Source organism: Penicillium bovifimosum (assembly GCF_028826915.1).
Source record: "Penicillium bovifimosum strain IBT 22155 chromosome Unknown utg000004l_segment0_segment0, whole genome shotgun sequence".
In the NCBI taxonomy this organism is placed as follows: Eukaryota; Fungi; Ascomycota; class Eurotiomycetes; order Eurotiales; family Aspergillaceae; genus Penicillium; species Penicillium bovifimosum.
Window position 1 is genome coordinate 1424336 of NW_026622713.1, and position 19308 is coordinate 1443643.

Consider the following 19308-nt stretch of genomic DNA (forward strand, 5'->3'; position numbering starts at 1 on the left):
GGATATATTGACGAGCGACCAAAGAGATAACCGAATGGACAGATTTTAAGCGACGGCCTTTTGCTCCGACGGAGGAAGGGGGGGAAGCTAGATTCATACACAGTTAGCAACACCTTCGACGGTGTGAGGAGAAACCTCAGGCGATCGCGATAGCTCAACTCACCTCGAGCTTTGTGTTATCGGCCATCATGCGCTGGAAACCAATACCGACACCCTCGATGACAGCAAGGAAGACAGCACACATAATAGCGGAGTTTCGGGCAGCCTTGACACCACCACGGATGGCGAGAGATCCACCAGTGAAGAAGCCGGCGATGATGGCATTCCAGGGATCTTCCTTCTTGCGAATGCCCTTAATTGAACAGTCGTAGATACTGAAAAGACCACCCCAGCATCCGAAGTTACCTCCGAGAACGGGAGCGCGCGCTTTGATTGCCGTGAGAGCACCTATCCGGCGCTCACCATACGGGCTGTTGCGGAATCCTTTGACACCGTGCCAGACGGAACCACCAATGGCTCCCATGGCGAAGGCACCACCGAAATCGCTTAGGGCAACCCAGGGGCAGGGGTCGCGTGTGTGATCCATGATGTGTGAATTGGGGTGGACGGGTAGAGGGTCGGGAAGAGAAGGCGGATCACTGGGTCGGGATCAGTGGTGAAAGGTGAATCGTAGAGGTCGAGGGTCGAGGGTCGATGAATGATGATACGCCCAACGGTGACACGAGTTAAGGGAGGATCAATGGATAGCAGTTGAAGGCAGCAAACCAAGCGGTGACAGGAGATAAGGTCGGCGGGTCGATGGCTCGAGAAATTCCAGATGGGGTACACGTGACCTCGAAAAAAAATAATCCCTGAATTTGCATAGTTTGCATCCACTTCGCGCCTTCCGTCAGACACCGGAGGTCTGTGTACATCTTACGCTTTAACATCGTAGGGAATTCCGACAATTACCGGGATGAGATGGGTGGCGTGCATCTTCAAAAGTTGAACGATCCATGCCAACGAAACAAGCAGTATCTGGTCCCCTGTCTATGTCTTATCGCATAATCTACTTGAGACTTGAGACTAATCGTGACCTCCACTGAGCAAATGGTGCTTTTAACCGCAAGGCCCTGAATCCCGAGTATGCTTGAGTTTCTGTGTGTTTTCAAGAACTAACAGGGATCTGCGGTTTACCTAGTTTCTCGCCACTTTACGGAATGGGACGATATCTGTGCATCGGGTGCATCCGGCTATAGGCTAGTCGTTGTTTTGCTGCGACAAGCGATTTGCTTCCTTTTTGTGACGCTTTATATGAAGGGCTACCTAGAGAAAAACTTGATTCAGTTGAAGCTATGCCGACTTGCTGCCTTCTGGACCACCATCGAGTCGGCGGTGTTTCACAACGTCACAGTATTATTCCATGCAAGTCTCTCGAGACGCGATAAATAATACATGAACTGCTCGTGTCTGGAACCCATCGCATCAACCGCTAACTTGTTTTCAATCGTCGTTCGCCAGGTTGCCCAGTCATTCATGTTCCCTCCGAATAGCGGAGGGTCAGGGAGTCGAGGCCTGGGTCTGATTCTCCGAGTGGTGGTGGTCGGTCTCGACTCCTGTGTGGTCTGCATCGATTCCGTTGCCGCCTCAACAGTGGGTACGACAGCATTCTCATGGGTAAAGGAGCCCGCTGCGTGTTGTACCGAATGACTGGGCAACGTGGCGAATCACCGTCGAGAACAAGTTAGCGGTTAATGGAGAAACGATGGGTTCCAGGCACGAACAGTTCATGTACCTCGATCACAAAGAACTTCCTACCATGTGCTGCACTAGCCAAGCCCCGAACGTTGTTGCTCTGCGATCATTGTCGTACCCGTGCACGTCTTTCGGTCGTGGTCATGCATTGATGGCATCAACCTTCCTTGCCAGGGACGGGACGGACGGTGCCGTCTCCGACGATATGGCCGCAGAACTCGAGCTGCCGAGTGGTGATGTGGCACTTCGTGGGAAATGCGTACAGCTCCTGCTCCGCCAGGAGGCTGAGGACTTGTTGCAAGTGGTCGTAGTGCTCCTCGAACAAATTCAAGACGATCAGGATTTCATCGAGGTAGACCACCACGTTACGACTCAGCAGTGGCCGTGGCGTCTTGCTGATAATGGGTTGAAACGTTGCGGACGCGTTGCACAGCCCGAAAGGCATCGCCAGTCACTCGTACTTTCCCCATATCGTGTTGAACGTGGTCTGTTCAATCGAACCCTCCCCATGCGGATCTGCCAGTATCCGGCGGTGATGTCAATCCTTGAGAGGACTCGCGCATTACCGACGATGTCCAACAGCTCCTGGATCCTCTGATGGGAATATCCGTTTTGGCGGAGAGCTCGTTGAGGGCGCGGTAGTCGATACACATTCGCCTTTCCATTGCCATTTGGTTTGCATGCGAAGACGACCGGGACTCCGCAGACGCTATTGGTGTTTCGGATGAGGCCTTGCTGATGAGCCCCACGATTTGCTTTGCTTGTTCGTCGAGCTGTTCAGCAGGCAGGCCGTAGGCGTTGATGTTGATGTTGACGGAGGGATGGTTCCCCGTGTCGATGTGGTGAACAGCGCCTCGAGCTGCCCACAAACTCCCCTGTTCAACATCAACGCCTATTGTCTGCTGAAAAGCTCGAGGAACATGCAAAACAAGTCGAAGAGCTCATCAGCTCGCCATATTCTAGCGATTTCGGTAATACTGCTCACCGTCATAGAAAGACATCGAATCCCATAGAAAGAATGATGCAAGGCATCTAGTACTGTGTAATATTAATGAGAATGGCGACCACATTAATGAATGTAACGTATTATGCGCCTTGATCATACCCGTGGACGCATTGTCAGTGGACCAGAAGACTTGAAAGAAGGGAGGTACGTGAGTAGGTGTCATGCGGACTTTGTCAAGGGTCCAATAAAGTGCGTGACTGGGCGGATAGATTTACTGCAGATGCGATCCAAGTCATCTTCCTCTAGAATGCCTGAGGCGGCCTGAGCGAGAAATGAACTGATTAAAACAAAATGACCAAACCAGCCAAAAAGACCAAACACCAACGGCGGCATGCGGTACCTACATGAGAACCCCTCCGTGCCACCTTGGACCCTTGGATCAACACAATCTCATCTTCAGACTGATTGGTGTCGCATACACAATATAGTGGGGCAGCCAATGAAACCAGAGGGGTCAAACAAGAACGAGACAGGGGCCCAACTTAGACTTACGCAACAAAAAATGGACCTCGTACAAACTTGGGAACGGTTCTTGTCACTTGGAGATGAAAAGTGGCTCCCTTAGGTGTACCCTAGTGTACGTGTGATCAGCGATGAAGATCGACGGTGAGGCCGATGACCCGAAATCTAATAATAACCAAAGTCCAGGCCTTCAGGCCCAGTAAAGCCCACTTTTCTTTCGGTTTGGTTAGCTTTGTCTCATCTTTTGCTCGCTTTTCCCATCTTAGAATTTCTGTTTCAGAATCCTCTCGTTCCTAACTCCTCCATCTGCTCTTCTTCATGTTAGCTACTTGATCTTCTCCGGCCCCTCGTTCATGCCGGATCGTCATTCGCTTTTTGCTCTTCCGCAATGGATCTGCATCATCTAAACTTGCATGCTCGCAATGATGGGACGGACACTTTCCTCGAGCTCATCGCAAATCCATTTCGCTCCGCAGTACGTCCGAATCAGCACATCGGATCCAAGAGATTCTCGTATTGACCAACTATAGTTCACTGTCACAGCTATCTGGGCCTCGCTTGGCACCTCCATCGGCATCACTATCCTCCTCGCCCTTCTCTTCTCCCTCGTTCGACCCCGTCATTCCCTCGTCTATGCGCCCAAAGTCAAGCATGCCGACCTCAAACACGCCCCGCCCCCGGTGGGCAAGGGTATGTTCGCCTGGATCAAACCAATAATCAATACACGGGAAGCCCAGCTCGTCGACACAGTTGGCTTGGACGCTGCGATCTTCCTCCGATTCACGAAAATGTGCCGCAACATCTTCATATGTCTTAGCATCATTGGCTGCCTCGTCATGATTCCGGTCAATATCACCCAGAGTAGGGAACCGAGCGACTCCACCACGTCTTCGACTTTCAACATGATGACTCCACTCAACATCAAAAACCCCACGGCGATCTGGAGCCAGGTCGTATGCGCATGGGCGTTCGATTTCATCGTCGCTTTCTTTCTATGGAGGAACTATCGTGCTGTGCGGACCTTGCGGAGAAAATACTTCCAAAGCTCCGAATACCAGCGCAGCCTGCACGCCCGAACTTTGATGATTACGGATATCCCTCCAAACAGCCGTACCGATGAAGGTATCTTGCGCCTGACTGACAAAGTGAATCCAACCGCCGCTCTACCAAGAGCTGCTATCGGCCGTAACGTTAGGGATTTACCCTCCATCATCAAAGAACACGAAGAGGTTGTGCGGGAACTGGAGTCCGTTCTAGCGAAGTATCTCAAAAATCCGGACCGATTGCCCGCAAAAAGACCGACCATCCGCCCCCCTCGTCGACAGCGAGCCAAACACCCCGGCGGTAAAGTGGACGCAATCGATTATCTTACGGTTCGAATTCGTGTCCTGGAAGAGGAAATCAAGCACGGACGGGCATCGATCGACCGTCGCAATGCAATGCCCTACGGATTCGCAAGTTGGGACAATATCGAGCACGCTCATGCTGTGGCTTGGAACGCTCGCCGTAAGAGCCCTGAGGGTACTACGATTACTCTTGCGCCGCGTCCGAGTGACCTCATTTGGGAAAATTTGCCTCTTACGAAATCCGCCCGCAAGTGGAAGCGCTTGGTGAATTTTATCTGGGTGACATGCTTGACACTTGTGTGGATCGTGCCTAACGGTCTGATTGCCATCTTCCTGTCGAACTTGTCGAATTTGGGACTAGTCTGGCCAAGCTTCCAGAGGTCGTTGGAAGCCAATCCAAACGTCTGGGCTGCTGTCCAGGGTATTGCATCACCCGCACTGACTTCGCTCGTGTACTTGGCACTGCCAGTAATTTTCCGTCGTCTTTCCATCCAAGGTGGCAGCAAAACCAAAACATCTCGAGAACGCCATGTTCTGGGGCACTTGTATGCCTTCTTCGTCTTCAACAATCTGGTTGTCTTCTCACTCTTCTCGGTTGCTTGGTACTTCGTGACATTTGTGATCGATAAGACCAAGAACCACGAAGATGCTTGGCAGGCCATTTTGGAAAGTCGGACGTATGCCAAGTTGGTTAGCGCATTGTGCACAATGTCCCCGTTCTGGGTGACGTATCTTTTGCAGCGCAATCTCGGTGCCGCCATCGACCTCGTGCAGCTTGTTACCATGGTTTGGGTGTGGTTCGCGAAAACATTCCTCTCGCCGACTCCGAGACAGGCCATTGAGTGGACCGCGCCGCCACCATTCGACTACGCCAGCTACTACAACTACTTCCTGTTCTATGCCACCGTCGCCCTTTGCTTTGCGACTTTGCAGCCGATCGTGCTGCCGGTAACAGCATTATACTTCGGTGTAGATGCCATGTTGAAGAAGTACCTGCTGATGTACGTGTTTGTGACCAAGAATGAGTCAGGCGGTTCATTCTGGCGAGTTATCTTCAATCGCATCATCTTTGCCACTATTCTTGCCAACGTGATCATCGCGCTCGTTGCCAAGTCGAGCGGGACATGGACCATGGTGTTTTGCGTGGTTCCCCTACCCTTCCTGATGATCGGGTTCAAGATCTATTGCATGAAGGCGTTTGACTCTGACTGCGAGTTCTACAACCGTGCCAACTTGAACGATGCCGAGGCATTGGGCGTGAATAAGACCGACAAGAAGGCATCAGACCGTCTAAGCAGCAAGTTCGGACACCCCGCCCTCTACAAACCACTTTTGACCCCCATGGTGCACGCCAAGGCAGCCAATGCACTCAAGGAGATTTACCAGGGCCGTTTGGATCAGGGCGATATGGGCGGCGAGTACTCAGACATCGCAATGAACCCAATGCTTGCGTCTGATCCAGGCAAATCGGCCGATCCTTCGCCATTCGAAGTCGTCCCGGAGAGCCACCTGGACTTTTCATACTACAAAGACCGTGCAGACTTCCGTGACGAATTCGGGGGCGGCATCTACGGTCGACCCGAGGATCTGATGACAGAGCGGTCTCACACACCCCGCAGTACACTCAGAGGCGAGTGGTCACCAGGCTCATCACGGGCCTCATCGCCAGCACCCTCTCTGCCGTCCATGCCACCACTGAAAATGCAAGATGGATCCGAGTATGTTGATCCAACAGGATTGGTGCACCCGGCCTTCCGCGTGCCGCTGTCGCGGGGCGACAGTGGCAACTCAGTATTAGGCGCGTACTCAAACACAGACGAGGCCGATGCACGACTCCTCAGCCACGCACAGGCCCCAGCACACACTGATATCGCGAATCCGATTGACCGCTGGCGGACCCGCGGGTATGGACCCGTCGTCCAGGAAGATGAGCCTACGTTCACTTCCTACGAAGCTTACCGTTCCCAGCGGTAAATTTCTTATTAGGCCTGCTAAGCCGAAACCTGCATATTGTTAGCATATTTGTATTTTAACTGGCGGATCACATTTCGTTTTGTGGTAGTACAGCGTCATTTCTCAATATCAACATAGACACGAAGGTCACGACTGAATTCATACTTGGCTCAAGCAGCTTGTCTTGCAACTGACAGGGCTACACTTATTCCAATGCTTAGTTCATGCTAGATACTGTAAATTGTTTCACGCCTAGTCTCTCCCTTCTCGCCTGGTAGCTCAGCTCTTAATTCAAGCACAGGGCCCTGCTAGGATTTTTACATCACACTACTTTCTCTCTCACATCCAACTACTTCTCTCTTGCTGGTCTTTGAAAAGGCAGAGGAAGTGGCAGAGGACATTCTTTTGTGAATAGTGTGATACTAGAGAGAAAGCAGTTGGATGCAAGAGAGAAGTAGTTGGATGTGAGAGAGAAAGTGGGTAAGAACCTATGGATACCCCATGCCCGTTCATATGTTCTTACCCACTCCAATTTGCGGACCTCTCAAATTGCATACATCACTTACAGGCCATAGCACCACCATTTTACGGCCAATATTACTGAGGTTGGATGTGTTAAATTGCTTAAGTAGAGCACAATGAAAGTGTCGCTTAATATTTTGCATAATAATCCCTTGCCCTTCCGTACTGCCTTCAAACGTCTTCCCATGCTCAATATCAACGCATCGACCATTGCTTGATCTAATGCTTCCAACCTTCCACTAACTAACGTTAGGCATTTTTTACAATAATCCGAGTCTACCTCCGACCTTCCCATGTCAATAAGCTCCGATATTAACCAGCGCCATACCGGTTCAGTTTGGTTCACATGGGAAGGTCGGTGGCAGACTGGATTTATTTCAAAAATGCCTAGTGGAGGCTTGGAAGGCATTAGATCAAGCAAATATTGATGCCTTGATATTGAGCATGGGAACCTGAAGACGTTTGAAAGCAATACGGAGGGGCAAGACTAGGATTTAATAAAGGGGATTGATACAGAGACACCCCCTGGACAGTAGGCTCACTAGGCTGGCCCAAGGACCCCGAACGCCCCCAGACTAGGCCAGTATCTGCTGCTCCAACCCTTGGGTTCTCAATATCAAACTCAAATAACCCAAACTCAACCAAAACACCCACACCAACAATCCAACGGACCAACATACCCTCAGAACCCTCCAGCCCCAGTTCTAACAACCACCAACATAATCAATCTTCACCTTACATCCATCCCCATCCTCCTCCCTAGCCCACCCACAAACAACACAACCCCCAATCGACCTAATATCCGACACAGCCTGAATCATCTGAGCCCCGGTGCGAGAACACCCATCCCCAGAGACGAAGATCCCGCATCCAAAAACTGACCCCAACGGTTTCGCGCACTCTCCTGTATCGCGCTTCGAGCCACTAGTGCGAAATAAGTTTTAGCATGCTTCCAGTGAAAGGGAATGGAAATGAGCAAGAGGATAGGATGAGTTAGGGTTCATACCCGGTTTTGTATATTGCGTCCGGGTTAATCTTTGTCAGGGCGCTGTTGCAGGCCCAGGATAGGGGGCTGCTAACGAAATAGTTGCAGGAGCTTGAGCCGGCGCAGCTGTAGGATGTTGTTTTGGCTCTGGGGAGTAGGGGTGCTGGATGGGGGGTTGGGGGTTCCAGTGGGTGGGCTGTTGATATGCCCGTGTAGATGAGTGCTGTAAGGGCTAGGTTGAGGAGTGCTAGGTGCATTCTGGTGGTAGGTAGGGGTGGTGGGTATCTTGGTTCTTGTTGGAAGTGTTGTGTAGGCGTGGTGTTTGGCTCTGAGGTGCCGGTGTGCGATGTGAGTAAGGTTCTGGGATGTTATGAGTCTATCCTGCGATACTGTCTGACGGGATACTGTTGGTTGATCTTGAGGTTTTGAGGGAAGTTCATTCTCTTTACGGGGAATATCCGCTTTATAACACAAAGTGATGTGCCTAGTCTGTTAGAACTTAGGCGCCAGGGAGATTTGGGTAGGGCGCTATGGTGGCTATAGTTCTGTGTATTAAGAAGCGTTGTAGTACGTGCGTCGTGGACACAGCCTGGTCAGGTCTAGGATAGGTCGTAGTCGCCCCGACACGATTCACGAGATTCAGGACCAACATCAGTCCGGGAAATAGGAGCCAATAACTTCATGGAAGTGGCTGAACTGGTGACGGTGTAGTTCTCACGTCCATGCTGTTTAGTCCGAGGTAGTCTGCGCATGATGACAGGGCTGACTCCTGAGAAGCAGGCACCATTTAGCCTGGAATATCAGGCCACAGGCCTCACGTGAGTGATCAGGAACCAACCAATCATATCGAGAACCCCCAGATTCAAAAATGTAAGGGCAAGTCCGAATCGCACGTCTACATGTAGTTTTTAATTTCGGAAGCAAACCCCAACAGTTGAACAGTTGAACCGACTCAAACAATGAGATAACTCTGAAAAGAACGGGCCGTCAGTAAGGGAGGACTGACCTCGCAGCCAAGGCACCCAATCCATCCCCAACCCACCAACCGCTCCTCCCGAGGCTAATAAGCACCACCAACATTGGAAATATTCACCCCCAAAACATGGCCTGGTATTCCATTCTACCAGCAGAGCTCATTCACCTCGAGAGCTGGGCAGCTCGCGTCTTCGTAAGTATCTCTTCACCCGACACACCTCGGAACGAACCCCCTTCCCGATGACGCAGTTGCTGATCTACCCCGGATTTTCCCACAGTTCCTGCTTGGTCTCATCACCATCGGCCCCTGGGCATTTCTCATACTCCTCGACGCAGTAATATGGCTCTACCGCCTGATACTCTGGGAACTACCCTGGGTTGGCGGGCGGGCGCGCGGTCGACAGCGTCCGCGCGCGCCGAGTCTGAATGAACGGCCGGGCGGACAGCGGAGGGCGTTTGGATTGCGCGGGGTGGAAACTGATAGTGGTGATAGTGACGAGGTTGAGCTGGATGATTTTTTGGGGCATTCAAAGGGGCTGGATCGTGATGACTCGAGTACGGAGGATGTGAATACTGTTGGTCGAGGATCGAGTGGTGGTGGAGGGCTGAAGCAGAGGAATTCTGGACAGACTTGATCATTTGTTCTGTCACGAGTTAGGGCTCGGAGTTGATATGTTTTGATCTTGCGTTATAGTTCTGCGCGCATCTTGGACTCAGGGCTGGGAGAACTCTGGGCTATGGTGTTTGGCTTGCATCGTTATGTCTTTTTTGATATATGCCGCTCTGAAATCTGGCGGTCATGAATGCATGAGGAAGTTTACACCCTGTATGGATCTATTCCTTGACCTTCCAGGTCCTTGTCTAGTGTTGCATTATATCGAGCAGACGTTGTGACACATTTTCGGGGAAGATATCCTCGTTCATACCCAGTTTTCTCGCGAAGATGGTACGATGATAAGTGCAAGGTACGTCTATACATACTCTATCCTTATCTCTATCCATATATAACTCCCGGCCTGGTCGCGAAGATCTAATGGACAGGCCAGTTATCTTATCGAGGTCACGGCGCCACCTGCCTCTTTGGGTACCCCCGCAAATGCATTTTCGGCCTTGTCAAGTTGGTTCCGTCAAAGTGGGGAAAATGATAAGGCCACTTAGGGTTCATGCGGAGTAAGTAGTGATCGCTGGGCACATAAATCTCCCTTGTCATGGCAGATTTGACCTTCTAACTACACCCACCTACTACCTACTCTGAGTCTGACAAGATGACACCTCTATACGACACACTACTCATCGATCCACAATGGCCTCTGTCCTCAATCCGATACCTGCTCTGCATTCTTGCTGTAGGACTAGGTGCTGGCATCTGGAAGCTCCGACAGTATCAAAATGCTCGAGCATCTAGGAAGACAAAGTCATTCTCGGACAATAAGATACATCCTATCACGCCTCTAGAGGACTTTGACTGGGAGAAAACCGAGCAAATACAATTCCGACCATTCAAAGGAAAAGACAAGTACAACTTGACCATGGGTGAGTCATTTGCGTCCGCTCGTGTATATGCCACCGTTATATCGGCACAAGACTAACACCACCCAGCAATCGAGAACCTCGAGCCATCAGACCTTCTCCCCATGGACAAGACCTACAAAGAGCGGATCTCACTCCGCAAGACCCTAGTAGGACAACACCACGACGTTGTAGTAGGAGTCAACAAAAACCAAACCCCACAGCAAGACCCACGCATCCGCCCAGCCATCAGCGAACTATACACCTTCCTGCTGAAAGACTACCTACCAGTCCGCTACCCTAAGATGTTCACTCTGAACGCGGACAACACCATGTTCCACAACCTCGTAACAGACGAATACTGGCCAACAACTCTCTCCGCAACAACGCCAACAATCCGCCCCCTCGAAATCATCGCCCAGACCATCGACGAAGACTTCCTCATTCTGCTCCCAGAACTAGTACCCGAGGACGGCCAGATCCCGAAATACGTCCTAGAGGCCTACGCAACCTGTCTGCCGTCCGGCTTCAACCCGCGCGACAAACTCGGTCTGCGGATGGTTGATATTCACAAGCCCGTCCCCGGCTACAAGGAGAAGATGGAGCTGAGTATGGATCGGTTCTTTGCGCGACTTGAGGTTGGGAAGTTTGTTAAGCGGATTAATTGGAGTATTACGATTAATGCGGGGTTGTTTGCTGCGTTTGGAGGCACGCATGCTGAGAGTGGGAAGAAGGAGGACCCTATTGAGGCCGGCAAATTGGATGTTGATAATGTATGTTCGAAAGTTGTTGGGGGATGTGAAGTTGCTGAATTCAGAGGGATGTGCTGACACTTATGTTCTTCTAGACTGTTCTCCGCTGTGAGCGCCAGACTTTGCACCGTCTGCCTGTGTCGAAGGCTATTGTCTTTACAGTGCACACATATACGTATCCGATCAGAAAGATTAAGGATGAGGGACTTGGGGAGGATCTTGCGATTGCGGCGGATGGGTTGAAGAAGGGGAATGTGCCTGGGATGCACAATTATAAGAAGGGGGGGGTGTGGGGAGAGGCGCTGAAGGACTTCTTGAGGTCCTAGGCTTTTGCACTTGCCATATCGTAATGACTCGCTCTGCTTCAATCTCTAATATCTAGACGTTGTTTGTGCTTTATGAAGATTGTTTATATTGTCGCCCGTTGGGAATGTTCTCCAGAAAGGAAAAAAGGTCGAATCGAAGAAGGGTATTTGTTCATATCGTTGTCATATTTTTGTATCTATATTTTAGAAATCTTCAAGAATCGAAATTCAGCGCAGCCGCTCGACAACCTTGATCAAATCCGCCGTAACACCCATGGCGGTAACATCACCACCGGCACCGGCACCCTGGACGATCAAGGGGTTGGCACCGTAGCGCTTGGTGTAGAAGCTGATGATGTTGTCACTGCCCTTCAGACCAGCGATGGCGCTGTCCTTGGCAAAGTACTGCAGACCAACCTTGACAGCCTTGGAAGCGACATCAATGCTACCAACGTAGCGCACAACCTTGCCCTCCTTCTCGGCAGCATCCTTGATGTTGGCCATCTGGGCATCGAACCCAGGAAGACGGGTCATGAACTGAGTAATACCGTCGGCAGACGAGGGCAGAGATGCAAGCTCGGCGGGGATAAGTGACTCGATGGGGAAAGAGTCAGGACGGGTAACCTCCAGACCGGCAAGACGAGCCAAAATGGTGAGCTTGCGGGCAACGTCCATGCCGTTCAGATCATCACGGGGATCCGGCTCGGTGTAGCCCAGCTCCTTAGCCTGAGCGACGACAGCACTCCACTGCGCATCAGAAGAGCCTGATGCAGGGGCGAAAGTGTTGAACAGGAAGGACAGAGTGCCGGAGAACACACCCTCGATGCGGGTCACCTCATCGCCGGTGGCCACAAGGTCCTTCAGAGTGGAAAGTACGGGTAGACCAGCGCCGACGGTGCTCTCGTGGTACACGAGGGCCTTGCCCTCGGCCGCAGAGGCAAAGATATCCTTCCACAGCGACAAGTCATCGGAGAACCCCTTCTTGTTGGGTGTCACCACTGAGACGCCCTTCTTGAGGAATGTGGGGTATTGCCGAGCAAGGTTGATATCGGAAGTGTTGTCGACCAAAATGGCGCGACCAGGAGCCGAGGCAAGGTATGTAGCAATCTCCTCGGCCTGGAGAGCACCGCTCTTCGTCAGTGAAGGTGCAGCGGCTGCTGTGGCCCAGTCTGCGGCAGGGATCGCCGGGGAATAGGCGGGAGTGGGGGCAAGAAGGGTCTGGGAGGAACGAGCGAGGAGGACAAGCTGGGGCGCATTGGGCAGACGAGCGAGCTGCTGGAGGAAGGCAGTGCCAACGCCTCCAACACCTAAACAATCATATTGTTAGAATTCACTGATCAAAAGTTTGGTGGCTAGGGGGTATGTACCAATGACACCAAGGTAGATAGGGCTAGCCGACATAATGAGAATTGTTCGAAAGAATTGTGCTTTCTGAAGCTCAATGAAGAGTTTATATCGGACTGGGACTAAGTGAACGACCCATTGAGTCAAGGCGTGATCTATTCACCTGCGTAGTGGGGCGCGGGGCTGCCCCGAAAATCGGCGTTGGTCACCGCAATGGGCTGGCAGAATGTGATCTGCGGTCTATCTGGCGGTGTGGTTGGCGGTGTGTATATTGCCCTATCGATAAGCTCGCCATCCAACTTGGTACACTTTGTTAACCTTTCTTCATCCTCACATCTACTTCAATTCCCGTCATCATGCCTGCCGACCAGGGCTCCCTGTATGGGCAAGCCCGCTCCAAGAAGAAAGCCGAAGTCAGAGCGTCAGACCTCGCCTTCAGCTCTCAACTATCTTCACTCATAGCCCAGGATTCGACCTCCGCTTCCTCGCGAGGACGCCAGCGTCCCTCTAAGCATCCAAAGCCAGATATCTTTTCGAAGCACAACAAAGGTGCTCAGAAGCGTGCAGCCACAGACCTTACAGACGATAGCCGGGCCACCAAGCAAGTCCATCTGAGCAGCCAGGACATTGGCTCCATCGATGCCAACACCCTCGGCCGGTCTCGACGCCGAATGGAGGAAAAGGTGCGCATTTATGAGGATATGAAAAAGGGACTTCACCTTGCGGGTGACAGTGACGACGATGATATTCCCACCGATCCAAATAGCCAAGAGGCCTACCTTGTCCGACTGCGACGCAAGGAGAAAGATGCATTGGTCGATTTCGATCTTAAGCACACCGAGGAGCAGCACATAGGAGATGATGAAGACGATGACTCCGCATCTATCGTTTCTTATGAGGATGAGTTCGGCCGTTCTCGCCGCGGCACTCGAGCCGAAGCTCGAGAAGCTGCTCGTGCCAAGGACGAAGAGGCAGGTGGCGGCCAGGAGCGCTGGCGCCCTGCTCGTCCCGACAATCTGATTTATGGAGAGGCCATTCAAACCGAGGCCTTCAACCCCGAAGCCAACATTGCTGCGCAGATGACCAAGCTGGCTGCTCGTCGTGACCGCTCACCCACCCCACCCGAGAATAAGCACTACGACGCTGCTGGAGAGGTGCGCAACCGCGGTACCGGATTCTACACCTTTTCCACCAACGAGGACGAACGTAAGAAGCAGATGGAGGAGCTGGAAGCTGCGCGATTGCATACTTTGTTCAAACGGCAAACTGACGAGGAACGGGCCGCCGCACGCAAGGCTTATGAGCAGTGGCGGCGCGACGAGCTCAAGAAAGAGCATGAAAACTACAAGGAGAAACAACGCTGGTGGCAGGCTGAAATCGAGAAAGATCCGGAGAAAGCAAAGCCCACTCCACGTACAGAACTTCCTCGAAGATGGATGTATGGGCCTCCGGGTACACCACTTCCAGAGGTCAACTACAAAGGTTACATGTGGTGGCGATACAAGGTGGAGGTGACGCCTGAGCCAGAGGGATTACCTGATTCTTCCTCTTAGCTTTGTTCTCACTCTCGCGGGGCGGCAATGATCCCATACTTGCGGGCGCCTCTTGACCACATCAGTGCTTTCTGTCTTATGTTCTATTATTATTTGCGTGATACCCCATAAATTATGTTGCCACTTCGCCTTTCCATGACCGCTCTGGAGGCCACTTCTACTTGTATCAATATTTTCGATGCCACAGTATATCCCAGCGTGTTCTATCGCACTCAATCCATTACGAGAGGACATCTTAATATACCTAGACAAGGTCTCTAAAGACAGGCCAAACAACCTAGCAGATCGGACCTCGCTGGAAAAAATAGAAAACAGCTTTTGAAATCATAAATCGTGGCAGTCATACAAGCATCCGTCGTGACTCAATCGTGAAGGAATCATAAAATGCAAGTCTTGGACATTTACAGTCGTATATCACCGACGCGAGTCAGGTTCCGCCAGTTTGTCCAGAAGCATTAGAAACGCCTTAGCGTCCTCAGATTCTGTGAATGTCAGAGTGGGACATCCCTGGGTCTGCGGAAGGGCATAAGCATCCGCATCCATGAACACAACAGGCCAAGTATCCCGCAAAACGAAGGTCCTGCGGTCAGGGTGTTTGAACCAATTTGGTTTGTGGAGGTTGTGGGTGATGAACGCGATCCATACTGGTGTTCTTTGCGGTCATCAGTCTCAAATACAAAAATCTAGCTCGGGAATATGCTTGACGTACCGTTTCATCTCGCCATCGAGAACCGATGCCTGCAGTCTCACGGCACCTGTCACCCGGTCTCGGTATACGCGCAGCGCGTGCTTGTATCCGTCGTCCGTGATTTTGCTACAGGGTGTGTTAGTGTGCTCCGCTGACGGTCTTATTTTTCGCATGATCCTACTAACCCGCCAAATAGTTCCTTCTCTTGATCCAAATGGTAGTCTAGGATCTTTGTGAATTCAACACCTGCATCCTGGGAGCGTAATGCAAGGAATGTGCCATGGAAGAATACCAAGTCTGCATGATAACATGTAAGTATCTTGCTTCAGGCCAAATCAAAAGTACTGGGATGAGCGTTACAGACTTTCCAACGTTGAGAATCTCAAGAGTGTCCATAGGACAAGCTCTCTTCCGCCATCACGTCGTCGGCATAACCGCAAACAAGAACCGGAGGGGTCTCGCATTAATTCGAGCATATTGAGCGGCAAGCAGTAATAGTCACTAGGATACCTCCTGCGACGAGGATCTTCGGCATGGATGACCCTGCTTCGGTCCGGTACCTTGCAAAGGATGCGTGCGCGGTGATTCATTGGGTGTAGCCAAAAGGACACTGTCATTTCGCTCACGTCGTTCATGGCGCTGTGTAGAGTTAGCTTAGTCCACAGAACCGAAAACAGATGTGGGAATTCCCGACTTGCATCTTGAGAACCTCCTCAAAGCCTTGTCTCTTGATCTCATTTTTAACGTCTTGCTGAGGAGTCCCACAGCATCTTGATCTGTACTCCACGCTTCGGAGAGGAGTGCTGGTAGTGTTAGTTCTAAAGACTTCCTTGCACCAATGGTCGCGAATCACATCTGAGACACCCGAACGCGCACTTCCAGCGGTTGCGGAAGTCCGCGGCGAACTCGGTGGTTCCGGGACTGAAGGTGGAGTGTCTGAGAATGTGGTGGCTGAAGAAGACGACATGGGCCCTGTTGGAGGCCGTTTGCCTGGGCGAGTGCGCTCGTATGACCTTCGTCGCCCTGGTCGTCGGTCACTGATAGGGCTGGAGGGTGGACCCGCGCTGCTGCTGCTGTTTGATGGAGTCCGGCCGAGGTTCATGCGTCCCAGACGAGAAGCAAGCCGGTTATCTTGTATGGAGAGCAAGGTCTTCATATTCTCCTGCAGGCTTGCAAAGGCCCGGGGATCGTGGTAATTACTGAAGCACCACACCTTACATTAGTATACACAAGACGTTCTTCCTACTTTTGGTACTCAGAGATTCACCTACTTGGTTGCCAAGCCATTTAGTTCTCTAAGCATCGCCTTATACTTAGCGAAGCGAGTCGCCAGCGAGTAGCGTGATTCGTCCCAGAAGAACCTGTTCAGATCCAGCCATGTGCGCATGTAATCCCCGGGAAGGGATTTCCCCGGATCAAGAACCTGGAAATAGTCGACAATATCTTCGAGGGTATATTTGAGACTGGCTAGCAGCAGGTTCAGATCCGGTTGAATTAAAGCAACATCGCGCCTATAGCGAAAATTGCTGTTTAGAGCTTCCAGTGCAGACAATGACGAACTGATCGCGAACAAGTCGGCAATGAGGGCTGTCACCTCGGCAGCGTGCTCTGGAATAGGGTCTCTAAACTGAGTAAAAGCAGCTGCCACATCCTCAGCATTCTTGGCCGACGTGCGCAGAGCCATCTTAGAGACCACAGAGCGAGGCCATAGACGTTGTGTGCTCTCGTTTTTTACCCTTTTTCTTTGGAGGGGAAGATTCGAGAATGGAGGGGCAAAGAAAGAAAGTCGGCGGGACCGCAAAGCCAATAGGCTCACATGCAAACAATTAAGATTAATTTAACAACAACACAAAGCCGCCTGGGCGAAGATAAAGAATGAAAAATGCCCTCACGTGTGAGGCTCTGGACAGGGTCCTCCCTTGCGTCCAAGGCCTGACGTGTTCGCGTGCGAATGGCGGGGCATGGTGGAGTCCTGCTTTGGCGGCATATTGATAGCCCGTGCAGCTTTCTTCGGAGGATTTGGCCGTGCGATGCAAATATGAGACTGGATTATATGCTCATTTCGAAGCTTTTAAGATTCTGGTTGACAGGCACAGTTTCCATGGTTCACAATATCTTGTATCCTCCAGCCCTAAATGTGGGGAAAGCACTGCCTCCCGATGTCCTTGAGATCCAGCACGTCCGCGCCCTGTCAGACCAATCATAACATAGACCATGTGTTTGTGTATGCACAACAAGTATTGAGGGGGGTACAATCGGACCAATGATCCGGTTCTTGCGGTATCCTGCGTCCATGACTGTAAAGATCCATACTGGTGGTGTGGACTACATCGAGGAACTAACCCGCGTATAAAGATATTCGTACCGTGAGGGTTAGTATGTCATCCCACCTAGCCAGCCGATATGCTTCGAATCTGCTGTGGCCCGATCCACTAGGTGGATATTCTACCATGGAAGTTTACTGGAAGGTTCTCCGCGAACTCTATATATACTAGGTACCTATGGATGAGGTTCGCATCCATTGGAATCCATGATTACAGTCTTCCATCAATCGGGCACTTTAGAACAATACGGACACCAGCCGGATACCTACCTAAGACTCTTGACACGACCCTTTCTAATCTGATCCATTCCATAACTACATCAGGTCATTATGGAATCCGACCGGGCCGGCCACCCAGATGGGACCCAAAGTATACAATCGCATCGTGCCTGTGTGACCGTGTCACCATGCGATATGCAGCATGTCAGACATAAGAAGAAACAGATCAGGGTTGATTAGACGCCCCTAGGTAAAAAGGCTTGAATAGTTACAGAACAGGCTAGCATGTCGATTGTGACATGACTCGTGTACAGGAGCTTGTGGCGGGGGCCAAGGCCGTGTGTGCAGATGGGGCAACCAGCTATATAAAGGAGCCTAAGCCCAGAGAAATGACCCGCAGAAGCTGTACAGGCTAGATATAACAAGCGTCTGACAGAAAACCACATAGTTGTTCTGCGAGATAAAGTGGACATCCTGGTTTTGCCTGGACAAGGCTTGTCACGTCTGTTAGAAGGGAGGTTCGTACATGTATCGTCCACCTCTGGTTTCTTAACTTTGACCGTGGAGACACTGAAGAGACCCAGGAGCTGTTTACGAGCCCCGAAAGAAACAAACAACGGCAAGGCCAGTCCATCGATCTCTGTAGCTGTCAGAGTCGCTAGGGGCTTCTTCGCGGTGTTTCAGACGCTGAGAACAGTTGCGCCAAAAGATAATTGAGCGTATACTCCGAACCATATCCGGGCCACAGGAGGTTGGAATGTCCATCCCAAGCCGTTAATATAATATGGCATGGGGAAGACGAAGGAGTTAATCGATTTTATATTCAAACGCTCGTTGGCTGACACTTATGTGCTGAGCCGTCGAGCGATGATGTATGGTGCAGACTGAGATTGATCCCTGAAGACATACTGAATTACCAACTTCCTATCCCAAATGCGCCAGTCAACAGTCTCCACTTTCCTAGTACCAGTATTGTTGAGGATAGCCCTAAGCCTGTGAGCCTTTCTGGTATTGTATTATCGTGAGACCCTTATTGTCGTAGAACCTTCCCTGTATTGTCGCGAGCCACGCCTTGCCATTGGAATCCGTACCGCGAACTCTCCCTTCAAGAATCGTGCGATTCCACATCGTCCTGTCAACTGGTTCACCGCGCTTTGCTAATGCTTCTCGTCGTGAGCGCCGTACTGTTCCAACCCCACTGGGGCTCTGGTCGGTCCCGTATCGCATCGCCAGACAGTGTAGTTGCCATTCACACTGCCATTTAGGGCTATCCAGCCTATGTCGCATCGTGCTATGCATCTTCTGCTTGAGCTTTTCAAAGTCAGCACCTGGACCTTCCGCAAAACGTATGGGCGCATTGGCTCTCAGTGTCTAACAAATGTGGAGCGATAGTTGCGAAGGCCAGTGGGTGGATATCGATTCATCGGTGATAGTTTCGTGTTCTGACCTACAGACCTAGTAAGTAAACACAGTAATAATTAGCATATCTTTTACCTGCATGTGAAGCCAAATGCGCTGCAGACAAACAAACTCAAAAGTTAAGCTTCAAGCTTTGAGCTTCGACCCCGGATTCCGGGGGCGGTGAATGACGCAGGCGGTGACCCCCACTCGATTTTGCGGGGCAAAAAGCCC

The 19308-nt window shown here is 51.3% G+C and overlaps 7 protein-coding genes across 7 annotated transcripts; 4 read left to right on the forward strand and 3 right to left on the reverse strand.

Moving 5' to 3' along the window:
• Positions 1–45: 45 nt before the first annotated feature.
• Positions 46–586, reverse strand: N7515_004851 (protein transporter TIM17; the record flags this gene model as incomplete). The annotated part of the gene is made up of 2 exons (XM_056665595.1): positions 46–87; positions 164–586. The coding sequence occupies 2 exons, from the start codon at positions 584–586 to the stop codon at positions 46–48; spliced, it is 465 nt and encodes a 154-aa protein (XP_056522545.1).
• Positions 587–3590: 3004 nt separating this feature from the next.
• N7515_004852 (putative DUF221 domain protein) lies at positions 3591–6522 on the forward strand (the record flags this gene model as incomplete). The annotated part of the gene is made up of 2 exons (XM_056665596.1): positions 3591–3677; positions 3733–6522. The coding sequence occupies 2 exons, from the start codon at positions 3591–3593 to the stop codon at positions 6520–6522; spliced, it is 2877 nt and encodes a 958-aa protein (XP_056522546.1).
• Positions 6523–9110: 2588 nt separating this feature from the next.
• On the forward strand, positions 9111–9618 carry N7515_004853 (uncharacterized protein; the record flags this gene model as incomplete). Its single annotated transcript, XM_056665597.1, has 2 exons — positions 9111–9176; positions 9262–9618. 2 exons carry the CDS (start codon positions 9111–9113, stop codon positions 9616–9618), a joined length of 423 nt encoding a protein of 140 aa, XP_056522547.1.
• A 630-nt stretch (positions 9619–10248) lies between these two features.
• On the forward strand, positions 10249–11570 carry N7515_004854 (heme-dependent oxidative N-demethylase family protein; the record flags this gene model as incomplete). Its single annotated transcript, XM_056665598.1, has 3 exons — positions 10249–10516; positions 10583–11265; positions 11340–11570. The coding sequence occupies 3 exons, from the start codon at positions 10249–10251 to the stop codon at positions 11568–11570; spliced, it is 1182 nt and encodes a 393-aa protein (XP_056522548.1).
• Positions 11571–11777: 207 nt separating this feature from the next.
• Positions 11778–12950, reverse strand: N7515_004855 (homoserine dehydrogenase; the record flags this gene model as incomplete). The annotated part of the gene is made up of 2 exons (XM_056665599.1): positions 11778–12856; positions 12917–12950. 2 exons carry the CDS (start codon positions 12948–12950, stop codon positions 11778–11780), a joined length of 1113 nt encoding a protein of 370 aa, XP_056522549.1.
• A 299-nt stretch (positions 12951–13249) lies between these two features.
• Positions 13250–14446, forward strand: N7515_004856 (CCDC174 family protein; the record flags this gene model as incomplete). Its single annotated transcript, XM_056665600.1, has 1 exon — positions 13250–14446. The coding sequence occupies one exon, from the start codon at positions 13250–13252 to the stop codon at positions 14444–14446; it is 1197 nt and encodes a 398-aa protein (XP_056522550.1).
• A 414-nt stretch (positions 14447–14860) lies between these two features.
• N7515_004857 (uncharacterized protein) lies at positions 14861–16818 on the reverse strand (the record flags this gene model as incomplete). Its single annotated transcript, XM_056665601.1, has 6 exons — positions 14861–15098; positions 15156–15260; positions 15320–15431; positions 15499–15773; positions 15917–16333; positions 16406–16818. 6 exons carry the CDS (start codon positions 16816–16818, stop codon positions 14861–14863), a joined length of 1560 nt encoding a protein of 519 aa, XP_056522551.1.
• Positions 16819–19308: the final 2490 nt, after the last annotated feature.